The sequence below is a fragment of the Lactuca sativa genome, chromosome 8, assembly GCF_002870075.4.
Source record: "Lactuca sativa cultivar Salinas chromosome 8, Lsat_Salinas_v11, whole genome shotgun sequence".
NCBI lineage: Eukaryota > Viridiplantae > Streptophyta > Magnoliopsida > Asterales > Asteraceae > Lactuca > Lactuca sativa.
The window spans coordinates 84,084,456-84,106,213 of NC_056630.2; the positions used below are offsets into that span (position 1 = coordinate 84,084,456).

Genomic DNA, 21,758 nt, shown 5'->3' on the forward strand with positions numbered 1-21,758 from the left:
TAGTATGCATGTTTATACCATGGCATGACTGATGTTTAATTCAAGTGTTTAGTTGATTACTCGAAAGATTATATAATGAATAAATTCTAATTAATATGGTGATTAAATAATAAGAGTTTTGTTTATATTCAATAGTTAGAGACCATACTTAATTAGGTTATTATTTTGTTTCACTTTGCATGTTTTACTTCCTGAATAACTTGATTATTCGAAATTCCACAGTCGATCATACTTTTGGAAGTAAGTAACAAATTAAGTCTGTCATGAATAAAATTGTAGATTGTCTATAGGGATTAGACATAGCAATAGATTTGCCGCAATGTTCATGAGTACTTAGAAAATGAGGATTTTGAGTATTGGATAAACCCACACATAGAGAATTACTTCATGGATTTTATCATGAATAATTCTGAGACGATAATATCTTATATTCTTGAAACGGAGATATATGAGTTTTTGTTTACATTCCAATTCTGCATTGATATTACATAAACGCATTAGTAACTTGATGTTATAAAACGTATTGTTGTGCATGATTTGATGAGTAAATAGTGCAAGCATATAAGTCAATTTTTTATTCGTTCCTTTTTCCTTAACGGGAAAAACGATATCATTGGGCCCCTCGATGATTTGATGATGGCATCTAAAGTGCTTGGCCAAGCTTGGACTGAATTGATGTGTTCAATTGGTAGTATGATTTCAGTCGTCAAAAATCAGAAATCGGGAAACAAAACTTGGACAATAAGATTGATTATAATCTATGTCTCATGTCTGTACGATATCTTGTAGAACGGAGGAATATTTGATCAATTATCTTAGGACACGTAGCTGACTGGGTTAGAGTTCGACAACGGCTTTTGAGAGTTACAATTTGCTAATCATTTTGAAGTTATACTGGCAACTATAGTTATTAGACTTATCCAAGTGGGAAACTGTTGGATTCGGTGTCTAAGCCCATAACTATAATTGTTATATACTTAAATTGATAGTAGCACAATCATTAAGGGTTGCCCTCAAGACTAGCAACTAGACATGATGATATTCAGAGAGAGAATTTTGATTTATTATTTGATTAATAAATTGAAATAAATAATTTGTTAATATATTATGAAAATAATATATTAATTAGAAATAGTAATATTTAATTAATATTTAATAAGAAATTAATTGAAATTAATTTTGGGATTAAAACAATTAATTAAAAGTGCAGGGAATGAAATGTTATTGTTGAATAGTTAAGCAAGAAACATTCTAGAACCCTCCATAAAGACTTGGACGGTTTTCTTGAGTTCTAAGGATTTCTAGAATAGTCTTTGGTGGATAAACAGGAATGTGAATAACTGCCCGGTTTAAGATAATCTTGGATTAAGGCTTATCTAGGGTTTCTTGACTGCACTATAAATAGGGCATAACTCTATGATTTTCGGCCAACCTCTTCTTTGGAAACATAGGATTTATATGCTTTGCATTATACCTATCACTCGGAATATACTATCTGGATCGTCGGAGCGTCCTCCCGGGATCCCCTCCATGATTATGGATGACGAAGTTGTTCCTTGTGTTCTAAGGTTAAACTGCAGGCGTTTCCCTCACCAAAGTTATCGAAAGAAACGATTTTCCATCACCATAATTTAGAATCAACCTTCCACCTTCAAATTTCGTTAGAAAAATTAGACTAGTGGGTTTGATTGATGTTGAGTTCGAGGAAAAATAAAGATAATAATTGAGTTTGAACCGAAAAAAGCAGATTGTTGAATAAGAGATTATACACAATAAACTGACGAAGATTAAACACTCACATGAAAGTTATTAATTTGAGTTTTTCAGTGTGTATGTGTGTTTTAATGCGTAAAAATGAAGTGTTCGGTGAAAGAAAATAAAAAACCCGATGAAGATAAATATCAAATAGATTTTTTTTTTGAGAGATAGGCCCCTACATTTATATTTAACAAAATTTCAATATAAAAATAATAAATTCTAAAAAATATAAAGAGGAGCAAATTAGTCTTTTTAATTTGAAGATGAACCAAATCCACAAAAAAAAAGATGCGTAATATGACCAATAATCTATTTTTCAAGGATTGGACCTGTTTCCTGAAAAAATGCAAATTGCGGGGAATTTTTTTGTAGTTTTTTCAATTTTATATTTTGATAATTTACATATGAAAAGTTTTGATAATTGACATACGAAAAATCTGCTTTTGTTTGTATTCTAACAATTTATTATGTTTTATAAGACTATGTATAAGAGATATAAATTTCATCCAAATAAAGTAAACTTTCAAAACTAAATCTTAATTTATTTCAAGAAGTAAAGATCAATGTCATGGACTACATGAGCCCCTAGTAGTTTACCAGATAAATTGATAAGTCGGGCATTCCCGACCCACCAAGCGAAACCAGTGGTTTCTTGGTCATGATCAACTAAAGCTAAAGTTCCATTAAAGAGCGTTTCCACAGGGTAGAACCTCCTCAGGGAATATAAGGTTTTCATGAGGCTGATCTTGAGCCGCCATCCAAGCACGAATAGGAAAGTGTTGGTGGTTAACCCGACCTGACCCATTTCTCTGTGACTTAAACATGAGAAATCGTTTACAAAATATTCTCATTGTTGAAGCAATTAAAAGCTTTGCAATGTCTTGTGAGATAATCCAAATATAAATGATAGTTTAACTATCATCTATAGTCGGGTATCTCAAAAGACATTGCAAAACATTCAGTGCATTTACATTCTTATCTCCAGCGTGATTGCTTAAATGATGAATTTCTCATGTTTAAGCCATGGTCCATGAAGTATCATCTACCGTCCTTTAAAACATGGAGTCATAGTACCACATTCATATTCTATGAGTGACAAACCTCATGATGGAGAAGGTAGACAAAATATACTTTGGATGATAGTTTTGAGTTCTACCTAATGTGCACATGGTGGGTGGCACACTAGCACATGACATTGTTTGATTCATGCTAAAAATGTGCAGGGAATAAATTTTAATTTCAGTGATTCTGAGGCTCAAAAAACGTATAATAAAAAACAAATGTGTTTTGCTTCTAAAGTCACCAAACGGAATTAAGAAAACAAAACAATGAATGCGACCTTAATCTAATTGCACATGAATCTTAACTCAAGCTATTTGAAACCTTTATTCCCTAAACACACAAGTGCATCTGAACCTAAATTGTTGACGTGCTATTGTGACTTTATAAAATTGAACCATTGGTTTTGTAACATTGTTCAAAACTTTAAATAATCAACATGTCGTATGTTTTTAGAACACGCATGCATGTTAATGCGAATTTAATGTCATTTTTGGAGGAGTAAATATTAAATCGTTCCGACTCATCCTCCTAATATCAACATAATGACACAATGCATAATCCAAGAGAAGAGATGAGAGGCACAATAAGAATTTCTTACATTTACCCGGTGTAATTCCTATTAAAACTAACAATCTTCATTCATCTCACATCTTTATTGGGTTAAATAGGTAAAGATCAAACAACTTCGCTAAAAAGCAATTGATTTAGTAACTAGACCCCTAAAGTGTATTCAAAATTTCAAATGGTTACTTTGGACAAATTTGTTGTAATTTAAAAAAAAAATTAGAATATTATGGTATATGTATAATTTTGGGAAATCTCCAATAAAGTTTCAATGTTTTGGGTTATTTTACATTTTAATCCCAAATAAAATTTTGTTTACAAAAAAAGATAGATTACTGGTTAAAACTTTGGAATAATCATTTTTTGCCGGTTTCGCAAATTTAGCGAGTATTCCGTCGTTTTTTTTTTAATTGGTCAAGATATTGAGACTTTTTTAAAGATACGTTATCTTTTACCAATAACCAAAAAATTAAGATTTTTCTGAAAATTACTCTTGAACTAATCTATATTATTATGTTATTTTTTACCAATAAACAAAATATTAAGATTATTCTGAAGATTACTTTTGAACTAACTTTGGTTATTAGTAAAAAATAACATGATCTTCAGAAAATTCTTAATATTTTGACCGGTTAACGTAAAAAAAACGAGATACTGACTCAATTTGTGAAACCGGCTAAAAAAAATTTATTTCAAAGTTTTAGCCAGTAATTTGTCTTTTTTTTGTAAATAAAAATTAATTTGGGATTAAACCGTAAAATGGTCTAGAATATTGAGACTTTATTGAAGATTTCCTTATAGTTTTGTATCATATGTAATATTTCATTATTGAAAAAATCAAAATAACAAATTAGGAAGCCAAGTAGTAAAACGAATTATGAATATTAATTATTACAATTGTTGGAGACAAGATGATCGCTAAACTAATTAGGTAACTTTGTTTGTCATTCATTACAGGGAAAAAAACAGAGGAAGAATCAAGAATGACTTGGAGGAAATTACACTAACAAGTAACAAACAACAATCGAGATTTTAAATGGGAAAGAGAACATTCGTTATAAATCCAATGCTAAACCTGTTTATTGTTAGCGGATATGTATATTTTTGTATATATGTTTATATATCGCGGCCCAACTCATGTATAGATGTTAGCCCGGTCCATATTTCCTATGTAAACTAGGATGTATCATCTAAACAAGTTGACACCAAAGGGCCAATGACCTAGTGGTATGGAGTAACCATCTTATATGAGAGGTTTGAGGTTCAAGTCTCGGTGGAGACATAAATGGTTATTTAAGAATAGAATAGTTACCTTTAAAAATTTATTTATATATTTATTTATTTTTAATCAGTTGTAATTTTATGTAATTTTATATGTTGTAAAAGCTTCCAGCTATTTTTGCCAAATACTCAACACTCATATAACCAATAATTGTTACAACTTCCCGCTACCTGCCATCCGGTAACCGCTTCCAACTAATAGTTATTTTTGCCAAACACACCCTAAGTCTACAAGAGTGTAATATCAGCAATGACTAAGTAAAAGAAAATGTTAACAAAAGTTCAATGGTTTCACACTTGAGTGTTTACAAATAATAACTCTAAGTGTTTACAAAAGCCCTAAAAAAAGTCGGTATCATTTCGAGTCTGGTAGGAACAAAATAAAATCGTTTTGAGACCGAACAGGCAGTTTGCAAATGGATATACTTTTTCTGACTTATCAGTTTAATTATTAACCGATTAATGTAAAAAATAACTTCACCAAGAGCCCACATTTCGTAAACAGGTAGAATGCTAGATACGCTCAACTGGGCCTTTAACTATGAACCATAAATCCATCATGTGATTCTTCTGATTACATACTTCATGTTCATCAACACAGGCACACTGTCACAGACTCAACTCAACTATACTGAAAGAGTTGTGTAAGCTATGTTGTTTCATCGCCACGCTATTTCTTCTCATCTCAACGCATCTAGAAGCTCGACTGCAGTTAGGGTTTGGATTCAATTTACAGCTTCAATTTCGAGTCTCAAAGTAGTTTGGCGTAGAGACCAAAAGCTAGACCAAGCAATCGAGAACGATAAAGCGTGGAGGCAATGTGCAAAAGTTGTTAAAGAGGTGTTGAACGAACCTGGTAAAGTAATCCCTCTTCGATATTTGGAGAAACGTCGTGAACGATTACGACTTCCAGTCAAGATCCAAACTTTTTTATCTCGAAATCCAGGTCTTTTCGATGTCTATTATGATCGAATCAAACCCAAGACTGAACCTGTCAAGTTTTTAAGGTTTAGTGATGCGCTCCAACGCGTTTTAGATGAGGAGGAAAGGATTTATCTTGAAAACGAACCGTTACTTGTTGCTAAGTTGTGTAAATTATTGATGATGTCCAAAGACAATGTAGTTAACGCAGATAAATTGCTTCACGTGAAGAGGGAATTTGGTTTTCCTAATGATTTTTTGGTGAATTTGGTTCCCAAATATCCAGAGTATTTTAAATTAAACGGAAGTCCAGGAGAAGGAAATTCATATTTGGAATTGGTTACTTGGAACCCTAATTTTGCAAAATCAGTGATAGAACAAAGGGCCGATGATGAATCAGAGTCAACAGGCATAAAAATCCGACCATCTTTCAATTGGAAACTCCCATCAGGTTTTCTGATCAGGAAAGAAATGAGAGAATGGATTAGAGACTGGATGGAACTTCCATACATATCACCATATGACGATGCATCAGATTTAGATCAAGCATCTCTAGAAATGGAGAAGAGAACAGTGGGTGTTTTTCACGAATTACTCTCCTTGTCATTATACAAAAGAATCCCAGTACCAATATTAGGCAAATTTACAGAAGAATATAGATTTTCAAACGCATTCTCAAGTGTATTCACAAGGCATTCAGGAATCTTTTACATGTCACTTAAAGGTGGGATTAAAACAGCAATGTTGAGAGAAGCTTATAAGGGAGATGAGTTAATTGACAGAGACCCATTACTAGAAATCAATGATAATTTCATTTTGTTATTGGCTGAAGGACATAAACAGAGGATAGAAAAACTAAATCTTCAGAAACAAGCAGATGAAAACAATACTACACCAAACACAGGCCTCCCAATTGTCATGCATATGGAATGAAGGTAACATGCACATAATTTTATTCATGTTGCAGTTTGCAAATGGAATGAAGGTGACATTTTTTTTGATTGCATATTTATTCCTTTGAAAGTTCTTTATAAATTTACCCCTAATACACCTACCAAGATCATACAAGTTTTATGAATAAAACTCTATACAAAAACATAGTATGCTCAATATATATGAGGATATGTGAATCATTACACAATGGTTGCTATGGACACTTCAAATGTTCATAACTTGGCAGTTTTTACATTATTTCTAGTATTTCACTTAGTTTCCAGTGTGCCAATTCCCCCTTTTGCCCCTCGCCCGCTCTGTAATTTCCAATTAGCCCTTGCAAATCAAGCGTGTGCGTATCTTCCATCATGGCGACTCCCTCCTTCTCCCCTCTCTCCTCCATCACCTTTCCCACCTGTTTACCCTTCTTCACCTCCTCCACCTGAATATCATAGACACAGACATAGACATGTTCATTCACACATGCATGAACATGGTCCTGATGAACAAATCCACAATCAAACTCGTGATCATGATCGTGGTCATGGTCATCGTAGACGACATGATCATCATCATAACCATGGTCATAGTCATCATAGACATAGAATGTCACCCGTAGAACAACAATGTTGTAAGTGGTTGGCACAGGTTGATGATGAGTGTGTTTGTGAGTTACTTGGTCGCTTGCCTCCATTTCTTGCTAGACCTGTTCATGAATACACCGTAAGAGTTGCAGGCTCTTGCAACACGACGTACACGTGTGGGGCCCAATTAAGGATTTAAACATTAATTAAATTTATGTTTTTAATGCGTTTTAATATGTAAGCAAGGAAGTTTATGATTTTTTATGTGGTTTCTTGTCTTTCTCTTGTTTTTATCATTGAGGTTATTTTTCTATAGCTTGCTATAAGACCGTGACATCTACACATGTACAAATTTTATCATCAAAAGGAATTGATTTAACGCTTGTAGCTTTTTCCATATTTGTACATAAAAAGATTGGATTTTGTGATCTTTGTATGGAAGTATTGTTGGTGTATGTTTTTTATCGACTTTGTTATGTAAATGGTAAATGGTAGTGTACGTGGGAAAAGTGCAAATAACACTTTCTAAAGTATAAAATAAAACTTATTTTGTAAAAACCAACAACCATCATTAAAATTTATATACAAAGTGGTTCAACAACCATCCCAAATTCAATTACAAAATCCGACCCGAAATGCCAATGCATAAATGTGAAAGTTTATGGATAGAATAAAGAGAATACAGTGGAAATGGTCATGTAGTATGCTTTTTTTTTTTTTTTTTTTTTTTTTTTTTTGGTAAGGTCCAAATTTAAAAAAAAAAAATTATTTTGATAGGGTTTTATTGTGGTTTTAGTCATTTAAGTTAACAACTTAAGGTTAAATCTGTTAAGTCGATTATTTTACCGTTCATTATATATTTCTTAATAGTGCCTATTGTTAATCATAATTATTATACAATGGACCCTGCCTACACCTATCTCTTCCTCAAAAGCTTAATGAAGTAGCTTTCAACAAAACGTTTCAAAATCAAAAGTTATCTGCTATCAGCTAACCGTTACCCCTTACTCGCTATCAGCTAGTTTTTGCCAAACACACCCTTAATGGTCCTTAATGGTATGCTATTTTTTTTTTTAATAGAGAATGATTTATCAACAAAAAAAAATAGTGGCGTGAATACTGCAAGTGTAAGAATAAAGGAAATACTAATGCCATTTAAAAATATAATATTCCTTATAACCCATCCAAAGATGCATGACCATATAAATTGGAATATAAAAAAGCTTATAACCCATCCAAACATGCATGACCATATAAATTGGAAATATAAAAAAGTTCCAGGGGCAAAATTGTAAAATCTCTTAGCTATCTATCAATTCAAAGTTTAGTCTCCGCCAAAATCAACTTGTGAATTAGTACCTATTGTTGCTTCGATTGCCTAGTAAGTTGCAGTTGCCACCGCCGTCCCCTTTTCAACCTCTCGGATGTCACTGCCAAGGTTACCGGCCCCCATGTCGGAAAAATCCTGAGACTGATCGTACAAGAATTCACTTACAATCACCAAAGCAGGCCCAACAACAAGCTCAGCCCATGCCTCATCGGCTTCTTTACCTTTTTTCTGAAAGACTTTGGTGGCATCTAAACGGTGAATTTTCCACCCTTTAACATTTGTTAGCCGGTATATTTTTTCCAGTTGTCGGTTAACCAGACTGCATGTATTGATCTTTGTTTCATTAATGGCCGCTTCTAGTAATTTGGCGCGAGCTTTTTCATCTGAGGATGATGAATATTCAGCACGGAAATACGAGTCGAATTCTGGCACTCCGATTGCTCTACGGATCCCTTTTGAGTAATCGGCATTAGGGTTATACATGTTTCTGACTTCCTCCACCATCCCAGAAGCCACCATCCGGTCAACACGTTCCGCCAAAATTTGGTTGTGCACCACCGTTGCGACATCAACCCACAAGAAGCAAACATCATACCTATTGATGCAATCAACATAATGTAAATATTTGATGGACATGTTTTGTGTTATATAATCATGCGTAAAAAGGTACGATGAGATAGTGATTACTAGTAGTGTTAACAATACCAAAAGACTTCTAGCCCAACGGTATCAGATGGTGCACTCTGTCTTTGATGTTAAGGATTCAAGTCTCGTTAGAGACATATGTGGTATTTAGGTGTAGTTTAAGAGTAGTGGATTATATTTGTGGTTTCAAAAAAAAATCGTTAGTAATATTAAACCACACAATCCGACAAATAATATTGATGATGAAAATGTTAATTATTTGCAAATAATTAATCGTAGATTATATTATTATTTAATCATCAAGTTTCTTTTAAAAGATCAAATTATAAGAAAAATAGATGAAAAGTATGTTTGTTAATCGGTAAGCCAATGAATGGGCTTGGCCCAACCCTTAACATCTAATAAAATAAAGCCTTTTGATATGATGAGATATTGATTACTAGTTATAACCCGTATGTTATACGGATTGGATAAAATAAAAAAAATTAAATATGAAGGTTTAAACAAAAATTTATTTAAATTTGAATTTAAAAGGAAACATATTAAATACTATATGAGTTGTAATATTGTAATTTAATGGTTATTTTCAATTAAGACAACTATTAATTAAAGTGTAAATATGATGTGTTAATTAAGAAAGATAAAAAAAAAAGAGAAAATGACAAATGAAAAAAACATTTATTCAAAAATACCACAAAATAACAAGTGTCAAAACTCATGAGAGATTGACATGTGGTAAAAAAAAAAACCTTCATTTATTAAGGAGGACTAGGTGTGAGACTCATGTATTACATGAGTTTATTTAAAAAAATTAAATATAAAATTTTAACAATTTGAAAAGTTCGAATTTATAAGAAGAATGAGAAATTTTTTGAATTATTGAAGTTAAGGAAGCTTTAATGTATTGAATACATTACATATATAAACTCTTTCTAATGAATACCTTACATATATATTATCTTACATATTAAATGTGAAATTTTAATTTAATAAAATGAAAAATACAATAAAATGACAAATGAAAAATAGAAAATTTAAAAAATCTAGAAAATGTCATGTGTCCAGATAAATGAGAAGATGATATGTGGCAAAAAAAAATTTTCATTTATTATAGTAGATATAAACCTTTTCTAATAAATATCTTATATATATATATATATATATATATATATATATATATATATATATATATATATATATATATATATATATATATTACCTTACATATTAAATGTGAAATTTTAATTTAATAAAATGAAAAATACAATAAAATGACAAGTGGAAAATATAAAATTTTAAAAATCTAGAAAATGCTATGTGTCCAAATAAATGAGAATATGACATAGTGACAAAAAAACCTTCATTTGTTATAATAGATTAGTATTGTAACTAAAATAAAGCCTTTGGTATGATGAGATACTGATTATTAGTAAAGTAACTAATATCAAATAGTAAGTAATATTAAATCCTACAAACAAATTGATGATGAAAATGTTTTTTATCCGCAAATAATTAATCAGAGATTATTATTATTTAATTATCAAGTTTAGTCTAAAAATCCCATTATAAGAAAAATAGAGAAAACAAAATACTAGGCTTTTCCCTAAAGCCTTATAAATCCACTCAAGGTTAATCCCTCCACCTATGCGGGGGAACGAAAGAAACTAGCCAATTTGCTAATTCCTTTATAATTTGCAACACCTTATATATATAACATATAGTTATTTATGAGAGTTAGAATCCTACTTTCATATTAAAAACATAATTATCTAATATTTCCTGAAATACCTTGATTTGAACTCGTATTTCTCATCGTCCACCAATGCTTCAACAAACGAGTTTGATCCACCAGCAATTATCGGCATCTTCCCTCTCTGGATGATGGATTTCATGGCCAGTAAAGCTGCTCTTGCGAAGTTATCAGCAGTGAAATCAGACTCTGGATCAACAATTCCGAGGAGGTGGTGAGCCACTCCATTGCATTCTTCATCGGTGATTTTATTGGTCACAATATCTAATCCTTTATAGACTTGTATTTTGTCTGCATTTATTACCTCCGCCTGAAACTGGGTGGCAAGGTCAATTGAAAGTTTCGATTTTCCGGTGCCTGTTGCACCCATCACAATCACCACTTTTTCCATTCCTTTAGTGGTTATCTGCATTAATGGTTTTTGAGCTTGCTTGTGCATCATCCTTTTTGTTCTTCTTATATATATATATATATATATATATATATATATATATATATATATATATATATATATATATATATATATATATATATATATATATATATATATATATATATATATATATATATATATATATATATATATATATATATATATATATATATATATATATATATACACACACTCTGTCTAAGAAATTTGAAGGTGTCTCTAGCATTCACTCCTATGTATAAATTGGAAATAAATTTATTGAATATTTGTCGATTTAGAAAAATAAAAGTGGACTGTAATTATTGAAATTAAAGAGCAATTTAAGTTACGTGATTTTTGAAATATATCAGGAGATTTTACAATTAACACAAAATATTTAAACACTAGAATTGTCCCAAATTGGGAAATACATAAATTTGGAGAATTAAATTAAATTTAAAAAAAAAAAAAAAACTCACTCCAGCTCGTTGAAGCTATAAAGGTAAAATACATATATGTCCATTTTAAAATGGATTTCTTTCTACCTTTTGATATTTCTCTTATTTATCGATCAAGGAATTGGCAATGTCAAGGTGTTCCTCACCTTCGACTCTCAATCAAATCGGATAGAATGTATACATGCGTTAATTAAAAAAAATAATACAGAAATGCACATTTATTTATTTAATTCTTATTAAATTACGTAGCCACATATTAGTTTATTTTTTTATTTTTCCTAATAAGGTCATTTTTATACTAACAGTATTTTTACCAAATAAGATGACTTTTAAATAAATTACCATTTAATATAAATTGATATTTTGTGTGAAATAATTTGTATACGTTATAAAAAGTCTCTATTAGGTAAAAAATAAATATATTAATACATTTATATATCTAACAGTTTTATTACACGTAGATATTGATAAATTGATTTTGAGTATATATTATTCAAATAGTCAGATATGTAAAACTGAAAATTTAGATAGAAATGACATTGCCGAAGTAGGTTAACCGTTAACGGACCAAAAGTCACACAATTATATTGAAATGAATATAATTGTCTAAATCCTTTTATTAATACATTAAGTCATTGTTATATTAATATAATATGATGCTCAACCATAGCCAAAAGATTAATTATTTGTGCTACAACGGAAAAAAAAAATGTTTCCTAACTCAACTTTTATCATTTTACAAGTATTAACAATTCCATGTTTTATCTGTTTTCAATTCATTCGTTTTGTCACATCTACTATCTTGTTGTTTATTTAGCGTCATATTCCTATTAACTAGATCAAAACAACTGTCAAAATGAAGAGAATGCATTAAGAAAGAGAGTTAGTGGATTTCACATGTCATAATTTTATATAAGTAGAAAGATAAATAGAAACAAAACGTACGATATTCAATTTTTCTATTTTTATATCCTTTTTTCTCAATGAACCCTAATTAGTGGTTTTAAGAGTGTTTGTGGAGTCGACATTATATAAGTGTGATTGAATTTGAGAGATTATAACCTTTTTATGTATATAAAAATTAGCTCATACCATTTCGAATTTTGGAAATTTAGGTTTTTCGGATGTTACATATTTTTGTTAAAGAGTAAAATATGATTGCGTAATTCATATAAAAATGTTGCATAGATCGAAACAATGAAACATTATAGCATAATTAAACACTTAATATATATATATATATATATATATATATATATATATATATATATATATATATATATATATATATATATATATATATATATATATATATATATATATATATATATATATATATGTGTGTGTGTGTGTGTGTGTACACATGATTTGATTTACGCAACTTGAAAATCAAGCATCATGGACGATCCAAACCGTCGTTATACTTTCAATAATGATTACAAATAGGGTATATCGTAACGGATAATATCAATGTAAGTTAATAAAACATGATGTAAGGATGTTAACGATCTTCACAACGGGTTAAGTGATGGCTTTCGACAATAAAGTCAAATCGGATAGCTGTTTAAAGTTTGAAAGTTTATTATTTTGATTATGAATTATATCCGGGGGTTTAATAAATATTATATCCAAACTTGATAAGGGTCTTGTGATGATACTTAAAAACTTAAAATAAATCATTTTTAATATAAAAAGCAATTATTTTATATCCATTATGGTATGTATGTTGCATCATTCGTACACACACAAACACAAACACACACACAGAAAGAGATTGTACGCATGGTATGATATCTTAAAATTTATTTAATAAGAAAAATGATAAACACAAAGAAGCACCATGACTCTAGGTATGATATATATCCAATTGCTCTAATCCAACTAGTTGAGTTCAAAGTGAATCCAACTTAGTTCTAAGGAAACATGTCATTATTTCTCTAGATATTAAAGGTTTACTTGACCATATTGATAGATGTGGGTCTTTATCAATTCATGCAAATGATAGAAATTGCATTCTTATGCTACACAATCATAAATACGTCACCTAAAACTATTCTTCGATGTCATATAACCAAATCGTATAAACCATCCTTAATTATTTGACATGTAGTTATGGAGGTTGAGGATAAGGGTTTGAGTTTACAATATGGAAATGTGTTAACACAAACCATTCATTCGGTAAATATCTACTCAGTCACTAATGATATTACAAGGGAAGCTAATTCATTCATGACTTTCTCTTAAAAGAATATAAATGAAGACCATTTCCATGAGTTATAATAGCTCTAATATTTTTACACTTACTTAACTAAACACCTTTAAATGAGTCTACAAAAGAGGGCCAGGGGGTTCTTACAATATATTGTTGACGATATATTAACTTTGACTTGTGTTTACGATTTCAAAGGTTCACAATAAGAGCCTCCAAGCCTCTAACTATCAAATATATGGTCGATATATTATGTGGCTACTATCTCTAGTAAGGCCACCACAATAAAACATTATACGTACGCAACCATTAAATAGTTTCCTTATGATCCTAAAACAATTACGCCAATGAAGCCTACAAGGTAGAGAACTCCTCATTATACGTACGCAACCATTAAATAGTTTCCTTATGATCCCAAAACAACTACCGTTCTAACAACTCATCTCGCTCAGATCAAAATTACTTTAATTGACCATTTACGGTCCCAAACTCGAGTGCCCTAACTCGCAACTATTGCCCACCGTCTCGACCATATAAAGGATTTTGTCAAATCCGTGGCATTCAAGGCCATACAGCTAAACGTTGCCCATCCTTTCAACTTATACCCGTGCAACCATCCACTGCAAACAATAGCTCAACTTCATCCTAGGAGCTACGAGCTCACTATGCAACAAACACTAATTCAGAAAAATCATCATGGTTACTCGACAGTGGAGCCTCTTATCATGTCACTACAGACTTAAGTAATATCTCTCTACATGCACCATACACGGGTTCAGATGAAATGATGATCGAAGATGGTACAGGTTTATCCATATGTCATATTGGTTCAACTTTTTTTTACCAACATCAACTAGATCCCTTTCTCTATAGGATGTTTTATGTGTACCAATGATGAAAAAGAACTTAATCTCCATCTTACAATTTTGTAACACTAACAATATTTCAGTTGAGTTCTTACCTTTCTTTTTTCATGTGAATGACCTTTGCACCGGGAAAATTCGCTTGGCAGACAATACTAAAGATGGAGTGTGTGAGTGGCCAACTAGAAATCCTAAAGCTTCTCTAATTCTTGCCTTCTCTGAAGTTAAAAATACATCATTAAATTGGCATCACCATTTACGACACCCACATCTTTCTATTTCAAAGCATATTATTTCTCATTTTCACATAGATTTTTCATCTACACTGTCAAAAGAATTTTTGCGTAATGTGTGTTCAAGCAATAAAAGTCATACACTTTATTTCTTATGTTCATCACTTACCTCTACCAGACCTCTTGAAATAATTTTTTCTGAGGTATGGACTTATCCTTTTGTGTCGCAAGATGGTTTTAAACATTATGTGATTTTTGTTGCCATTTTTCAAAGTGTATATATATATATATATATATATATATATATATATATATATATATATATATATATATATATATATATATATATATATATATATATATTGGTTCTATCCTATTAAACATAAACTGATGTTTACGAAGTCTTTAAACGCTATAAGGTTATTGTTGAAAATTATTTCTCACTGAAAATCATTATACTATATTCTGATAATGGGGGTGAATTTATGGGACTTAAAGACTATCTTACTCTCTCATGCTTCTATTCCAAACACCTTCTGACCCTATGCTTTTGCTGCTACTGTTTATCTAATAAACAAACTACTAACCTCCACTTTAAACATGTCCTCACCTTACCAATTGATTTTCCAGAATAACCCTAACTATTATAAATTAAAGGTGTTTGGATGTTTGTGTTACCCATGGTTATGACTATACTCTTTTCACAAGCTCATTCTACAATCCCAACCATGCATTTTCCTCAGGTATTCTTTCTCTCTCTCTCAAGTGCGTATATATGTTTTGAACTATCTAAAAACAAGTTTTATTTCTCTCGCCATGTTCGATTCGTTGATTCTATCTTACCATATGTCTCACAAGTTCCGATCTTACTTGTTCAACCTCCACAAGCATAGACACTAGAATCCCACATATGACCACAATTTCCACCACTCCACCATCCCAAGAAGCGCAAACATTCCATCAACAACATCTCAAGAGACACATCCAGTCAATGACAATGCACCTTATTAACTCAACCACCAACATTAAGTTCACAACCACGTGACATAAATGTATCAGAAGAACATGTCATCACAACACCACCCCTTCTACAACATCAAATGACTACACGTGCTAAGAACAGTATAACCAAACCAATCCAATCCAGAAGCTTAATCTTCATACCAGAAAAACAAATTCTTAACCAACAGAACCTACCACAATCGCAAGTGCTCTCAAATGTCCAAGGTTACGTCAAGTAATGTCCGATGAATATGATGCCCTTGCGAAAATGGACACATGGGAACTAGTCTCCTCCCAATGGCACTTTTAACATGGTTGGTTGTAAATGGATTTATCGGAAAATATGATGGTTCCATTGACATATACAAATCCCGGCTTGTCGTACAGGGATTTCACCAAAGAATCGACATGAATTGCCAAGAGACATTCAGTTTGGTGGCAAAAACAACCACGGTGAGACTTGTTCTCAGAATTTTTGTGCATTATGGTTGATGATTACGCCAGTTAGATGCCAATAATGCATTTCTCCAGGGAAAGCTTTCTGAAAATGTTTTTAATTTAATTTACAATAATAATAGTTAAAAATAACGTAAGGTTATAAATTAAATTATGTTACATTAAAAACAGTGGTAATAACTTTAATAATCATCACGATGAATTTAAAACATCGTCAAATAATTTTAAAAATTAATAAATTATAACGGTAGTTAATTAAAATAGTTGAGAAAGATACCTAATTTTATACACACGTAAAGTAGAGACCATTAAATAATTTGATTTTAATAAATGTTATTTTATCTATTATTCAAATTAATTATACTTTTACATCAACTAAATGTAATAAGTATTATTTTATAGTTAATATAAACAACATAAAATTTTTCAATAACATATTATTACTAAAAGTTTAGCTACACACTTTTATTCGGCAAAACTTAGGATATTTGTCTAGTTTTATATAATTTACTATTTGTAAAACTCATGTATTAAATGAGTTAATTTAAAAAATAAATAAATATTAAGGTCTAAATATTTGAGAGCTTTGGATTTATAAAAAAATAAAAAAATAAAAAAATAATGTATTATGAAAATTGAAATGATTTTTTATCTTTTAAATTTAAAAAAAAATTAAATAGATAAACAAAAGAAACTAATGAACTTTAATTTAGAAATTTTAAAATTAGAAGGTTTAATGAAATTGATATCCATTTATTGTAATTATTATACTAAAATATTATGTGGAATTTAATAAAATAGAAAAACTCATAAAATAACTAAAAATGACATTTACAAATAATGAAAATGTGATGTGTGACAAAAAAACTTTCATTTTTAGAGTAGATTCTGTAAACTACTCCCTCCATCCCAAAATAATAGTCCACAGACAAAAAAAACACACAATTTAAGAAAACATTAATTACCATTAACTTTATTAAATGAAATTACAATCTTACCCTTATGTTACATTTAATTATATGGTAGTTATACACACGTAAAGTAGAGACCATTAAATAATTTGATTTTAATAAATGTTATTTTATCTATTATTCAAATTAATTATACTTTTACATCAACTAAATGTAATAAGTATTATTTTATAGTTAATATAAACAACATAAAATTTTTCAATAACATATTATTACTAAAAGTTTAGCTACACACTTTTATTCGGCAAAACTTAGGATATTTGTCTAGTTTTATATAATTTACTATTTGTAAAACTCATGTATTAAATGAGTTAATTTAAAAAATAAATAAATATTAAGGTCTAAATATTTGAGAGCTTTAGATTTATAAAAAAAATAAAAAAAATAAAAAAATAATGTATTATGAAAATTTAAATGATTTTTTATCTTTTAAATTTAAAAAAAAATTAAATAGATAAACAAAAGAAACTAATGAACTTTAATTTAGAAATTTTACAATTAGAAGGTTTAATGAAATTGATATCCATTTATTGTAATTATTATACTAAAATACTATGTGGAATTTAATAAAATAGAAAAACTCATAAAATAACTAAAAATGACATTTACAAATAATGAAAATGTGATGTGTGACAAAAAAACTTTCATATATATATATATATATATATATATATATATATATATATATATATATATATATATATATATATATATATAATATTTATGGTTATTTTAGTAATATAATACTCCCTCCGTCCCATATTAATAGTTCATGTTTCCTTTTTGGTTTGTCTCAAAATAATTGTCTACTTTTAAAAATAAGTATGTCTTTTACCATAATGCCTATATATATATATATATATATATATATATATATATATATATATATATATATATATATATATATATATATATATATATATATATATATATATATCATTTTTTTTTTGAAATATGTCTCTCTTAGGACTTAACCATCAACCTTAAAAAGAGATAAAACAACTTCATATTGCTATATTGATATATTGCTCGGCTATTCTTTTAATCCAATGATTTGTTAACTAAAGAAGTTTTTAAATTACAACCAGTTTAAAAACAACCGAAATATAATACTAGTACAGCATTTATATATTATTCCATAAAACCCATCCAAACATGCCTCACCATAGTTTACAAGAATGCACGTCAAACTAAGTTCAAGAGTCAAAATTTTAAAATCACTTAGCTATCATATATGCTTATCTCCTCAGAGTTTTTAGTATATGCCAAAATTAACTTATGATATGTTAACCTTAACCCCATGATTTGGTTCTTCCATTAATTGCCTAGTTATAAATTGCAGTCGCCATCGCCGACCCCGTTTCAGCCACTCTAAAATCTCTGCCACGGCCGTCAGCTGTGGCGGCGAAACCCCTGGAATGACCGAAATTGTATAGAAATTCATTCACGATCACTGAAGCAGGTCCAGTCACCAGCTCCCCCCACGCCTCATCGGCTTCTCTACCTTTCTTCTGAAAAACTTTGGTGACATCAATCCGGTGAATTTCCCACCCTTTAACGTTTCTAAGCCGGTGTATCTTTTCCAGTTGCCGGTGAGCCAGAATGCATGTATTGATCTTTGTTTCGTTAATGGCTGCTTCTAGTAATTTGGCGCGGGTTTTTTCATCTGAGGATGATGAATACTCAGCACGAAAATACGAGTCAAATTCCGGCACTCCAATTGCTCTGCGGATCCCTTTCGAATAATCTGCGTTTGGGTTGTAAATGTTTCTGACCTCCTCCACCATCCCGGCGGCCACCATTCGGTCTACACGGTCCGCCACAAATTGGTGGAGCACCAACATTGAGACGTCAACCCACAAGAAGCACACGTCATACCTGTCGATTATATGCAATCAAATTAGTAACTTAAAGCGAGGAATTGACGCGTTGTGTTGTGTAATAGTATAATTTGTGCGTAATTAAATGGTAATGTAAATTAAAATTACTGATTTGTTTACATCTGTTAAAATCATACGTTGATATTCTGTGGGGTCCATATGGCAAAACTGTAATACATAGTGGGTTATAAACGTAATTATGGTACATTAATTTCGAACAGTACCTTGATCGGAAGTCGTAGTTCTCATCGTCCACCAATGCTTCGATGAACGAATTGGAACCACCGGCGATTATCGGCAGCTTGCCTCTCCCGACGATCGATTTCATGGCCATTGAGGCCGTGCTTACGAAGTTTCTTGCAGTGAAATCCGAATCTGGATCAACAATTCCGAGAAGGTGGTGAGGTACACCGTTGCATTCCTCCTCGGTGATTTTATTGGTGACGATATCTAATCCTTCATAGACTTGTATTTTGTCGGAGTTAATTATCTCCGCTTGGAACTGGGTGGCCAGGTCGATAGAAAGTCTTGATTTTCCGGTGCCGGTGGAACCCATTACAACCACCACTTTTTCCTTCTGTGCACGTCGCCGGAGCACTGATAAGTCCATTCCTCCAGTGGTCATTTGAATCACTGGTGCTTGAGCTTGCTGGCATACCATCATCGTTGTTCTTATGATGTACATCTTCTAAAATTTAAATGCAATTAATACTGCAAGTCTTGGTGGATGATGCTTGATGGCGGAGTTGACTTGGTGGTTGCGGTGGTGGCTCGATGACGCTGAGTCGATCGGATGAATAAAGAAAGAAACACAGTTGAATTAATGTGCACTTGTGGAGCTCAGTCTTGGGATATTTATAGTAACAGGATATTGTGGACTGTATAGAGTACTCTAAATTCTAAATCAAATTGAAAAGGATGTCTATATGCATGCGTTAAATTACGTAAATGACTCAAAATAACTTCTTTCTTTTTTTTTCTTTTTGCAAATATTGACAATACATCACTTCTATAAATTTATGGTACGAAAGTTTTTGACATATTAGAATTATGCCATTTTATAAACAAGAAACTAGGACAAGCTAGAAAAGGGGCTAACATTAACAAAGCCCAGACAAATTAACAACCAATCTACATTTCTACCCTTACGAATGTTAGTAACCCAATTAAAAGACGAGAGCATAATCGCATCAAGAAGACGATCAATACACCCTTCTGGACAAGAAAAGTAGCCTCGTTACACAGCTTCCATAAATTATACAACATATTTTTATAACTTAGCTTTAATTAACACTCAATAAATTGATACTTTATACAAAGTAATATTTATATACGTTTAGAATGTGACATGAAAATGTAATATTATCCGGAATAAAATGAATAAAGCCGAATGATGATTTCCAAAGGATAAGTGTTTGGGCTTGACCTAATAGTTGCAACACTTTATTAGGAAATTAGACAAATAGTCGCTCGTTACGCATAATACAACAATATATTTGAAATTCTTTACAAATATATGTTTTTTTTAAATATATCAATGACGTTGTTGTTAACTCTTATATAATAAATCTTATAATAAATTAATATAAATATTGTTTATTTTTAATTATATAATAATGGAGACATCTTTTAAAATTTTATAATCTCAATTGTCTTAATGACCTATATATGTATGTTACTTATGAATAAAATTAAATATAATATATGGTTTAATGATATTTATAGGTGTTGTTATGATTAATTACTTTTAAAAAATTTATTTGCTTAAGTTTTAATTTCTATCATTATAATTACTTAAAACATCAAATATTGTTTTTGTTTTTAAAAGTAACAATATAATTTTTGTACATAATGTTATTTTTAACTATTATTGTTGTAACTTATTTAAAATAAGGTATTTGGAAACTCTAAGTTATTTTAATTTGATTTCAGAAATTTAACTTTTTAAAAATTTAGTTGATGAATATTGTTATTTTCTTTGATTGTGATTATTTAAAACAACTAAATTTGTTTTTTTAAAAGATAAGATTACAATTTTTTTTATAATATTACTTTTAACTATTCTTATTGCAAGTTATTTTTAAACTACTTATTTGAAAATTTCTAATGATTATAAAAAATAGTTTCATCGCTTTTTTTTGTTAATTTAGGATTATAATTTAGACTTAACATTATAATTTATTACTTTTAACTATTTATAAAGTAGTCTCTCGAATGTTTTCAAGTTTAATTGAAATTTTGATTTAAGTTAACCGTTTAACATTATATTGAAATTAATAGTTTAACTATTTTGCATAAAATCATAAATTATACGAATGTTGTGATTTTAAAATAACAATTGTTCACATATGATAACATATTTAAACAAATAAGTTAACTATAATATTTTAAAAAGTTAAAGTCATAATTTTGGAAATAGAAGTAAAATATGATATTTTAATATTGT

The 21,758-nt window shown here is 30.1% G+C and overlaps 4 protein-coding genes across 4 annotated transcripts; 2 read left to right on the forward strand and 2 right to left on the reverse strand.

Annotated features, from left to right (window-relative positions):
- Positions 1–5,178: 5,178 nt before the first annotated feature.
- On the forward strand, positions 5,179–6,592 carry LOC111913755 (protein WHAT'S THIS FACTOR 1 homolog, chloroplastic). The gene has a single exon (XM_023909459.3). The coding sequence runs from the start codon at positions 5,317–5,319 to the stop codon at positions 6,517–6,519; it is 1,203 nt and encodes a 400-aa protein (XP_023765227.1). The 5' UTR covers positions 5,179–5,316; the 3' UTR covers positions 6,520–6,592.
- A 128-nt stretch (positions 6,593–6,720) lies between these two features.
- On the forward strand, positions 6,721–7,539 carry LOC111913756 (uncharacterized). Its single transcript, XM_023909460.3, has one exon. The coding sequence runs from the start codon at positions 6,727–6,729 to the stop codon at positions 7,300–7,302; it is 576 nt and encodes a 191-aa protein (XP_023765228.1). The 5' UTR covers positions 6,721–6,726; the 3' UTR covers positions 7,303–7,539.
- An 838-nt stretch (positions 7,540–8,377) lies between these two features.
- LOC111913731 (adenylate isopentenyltransferase 3, chloroplastic) lies at positions 8,378–11,240 on the reverse strand. Its single transcript, XM_023909436.3, has 2 exons — positions 10,867–11,240; positions 8,378–9,028 (listed from the first exon to the last, which is right to left on the reverse strand). Exons 1-2 carry the CDS (start codon positions 11,238–11,240, stop codon positions 8,482–8,484), a joined length of 921 nt encoding a protein of 306 aa, XP_023765204.1. The 3' UTR covers positions 8,378–8,481.
- Positions 11,241–18,537: 7,297 nt separating this feature from the next.
- LOC111913743 (adenylate isopentenyltransferase 3, chloroplastic-like) lies at positions 18,538–20,117 on the reverse strand. The gene is made up of 2 exons (XM_023909447.3): positions 19,537–20,117; positions 18,538–19,310 (listed from the first exon to the last, which is right to left on the reverse strand). Exons 1-2 carry the CDS (start codon positions 19,995–19,997, stop codon positions 18,758–18,760), a joined length of 1,014 nt encoding a protein of 337 aa, XP_023765215.1. The 5' UTR covers positions 19,998–20,117; the 3' UTR covers positions 18,538–18,757.
- Between the last annotated feature and the right edge of the window lie 1,641 nt (positions 20,118–21,758).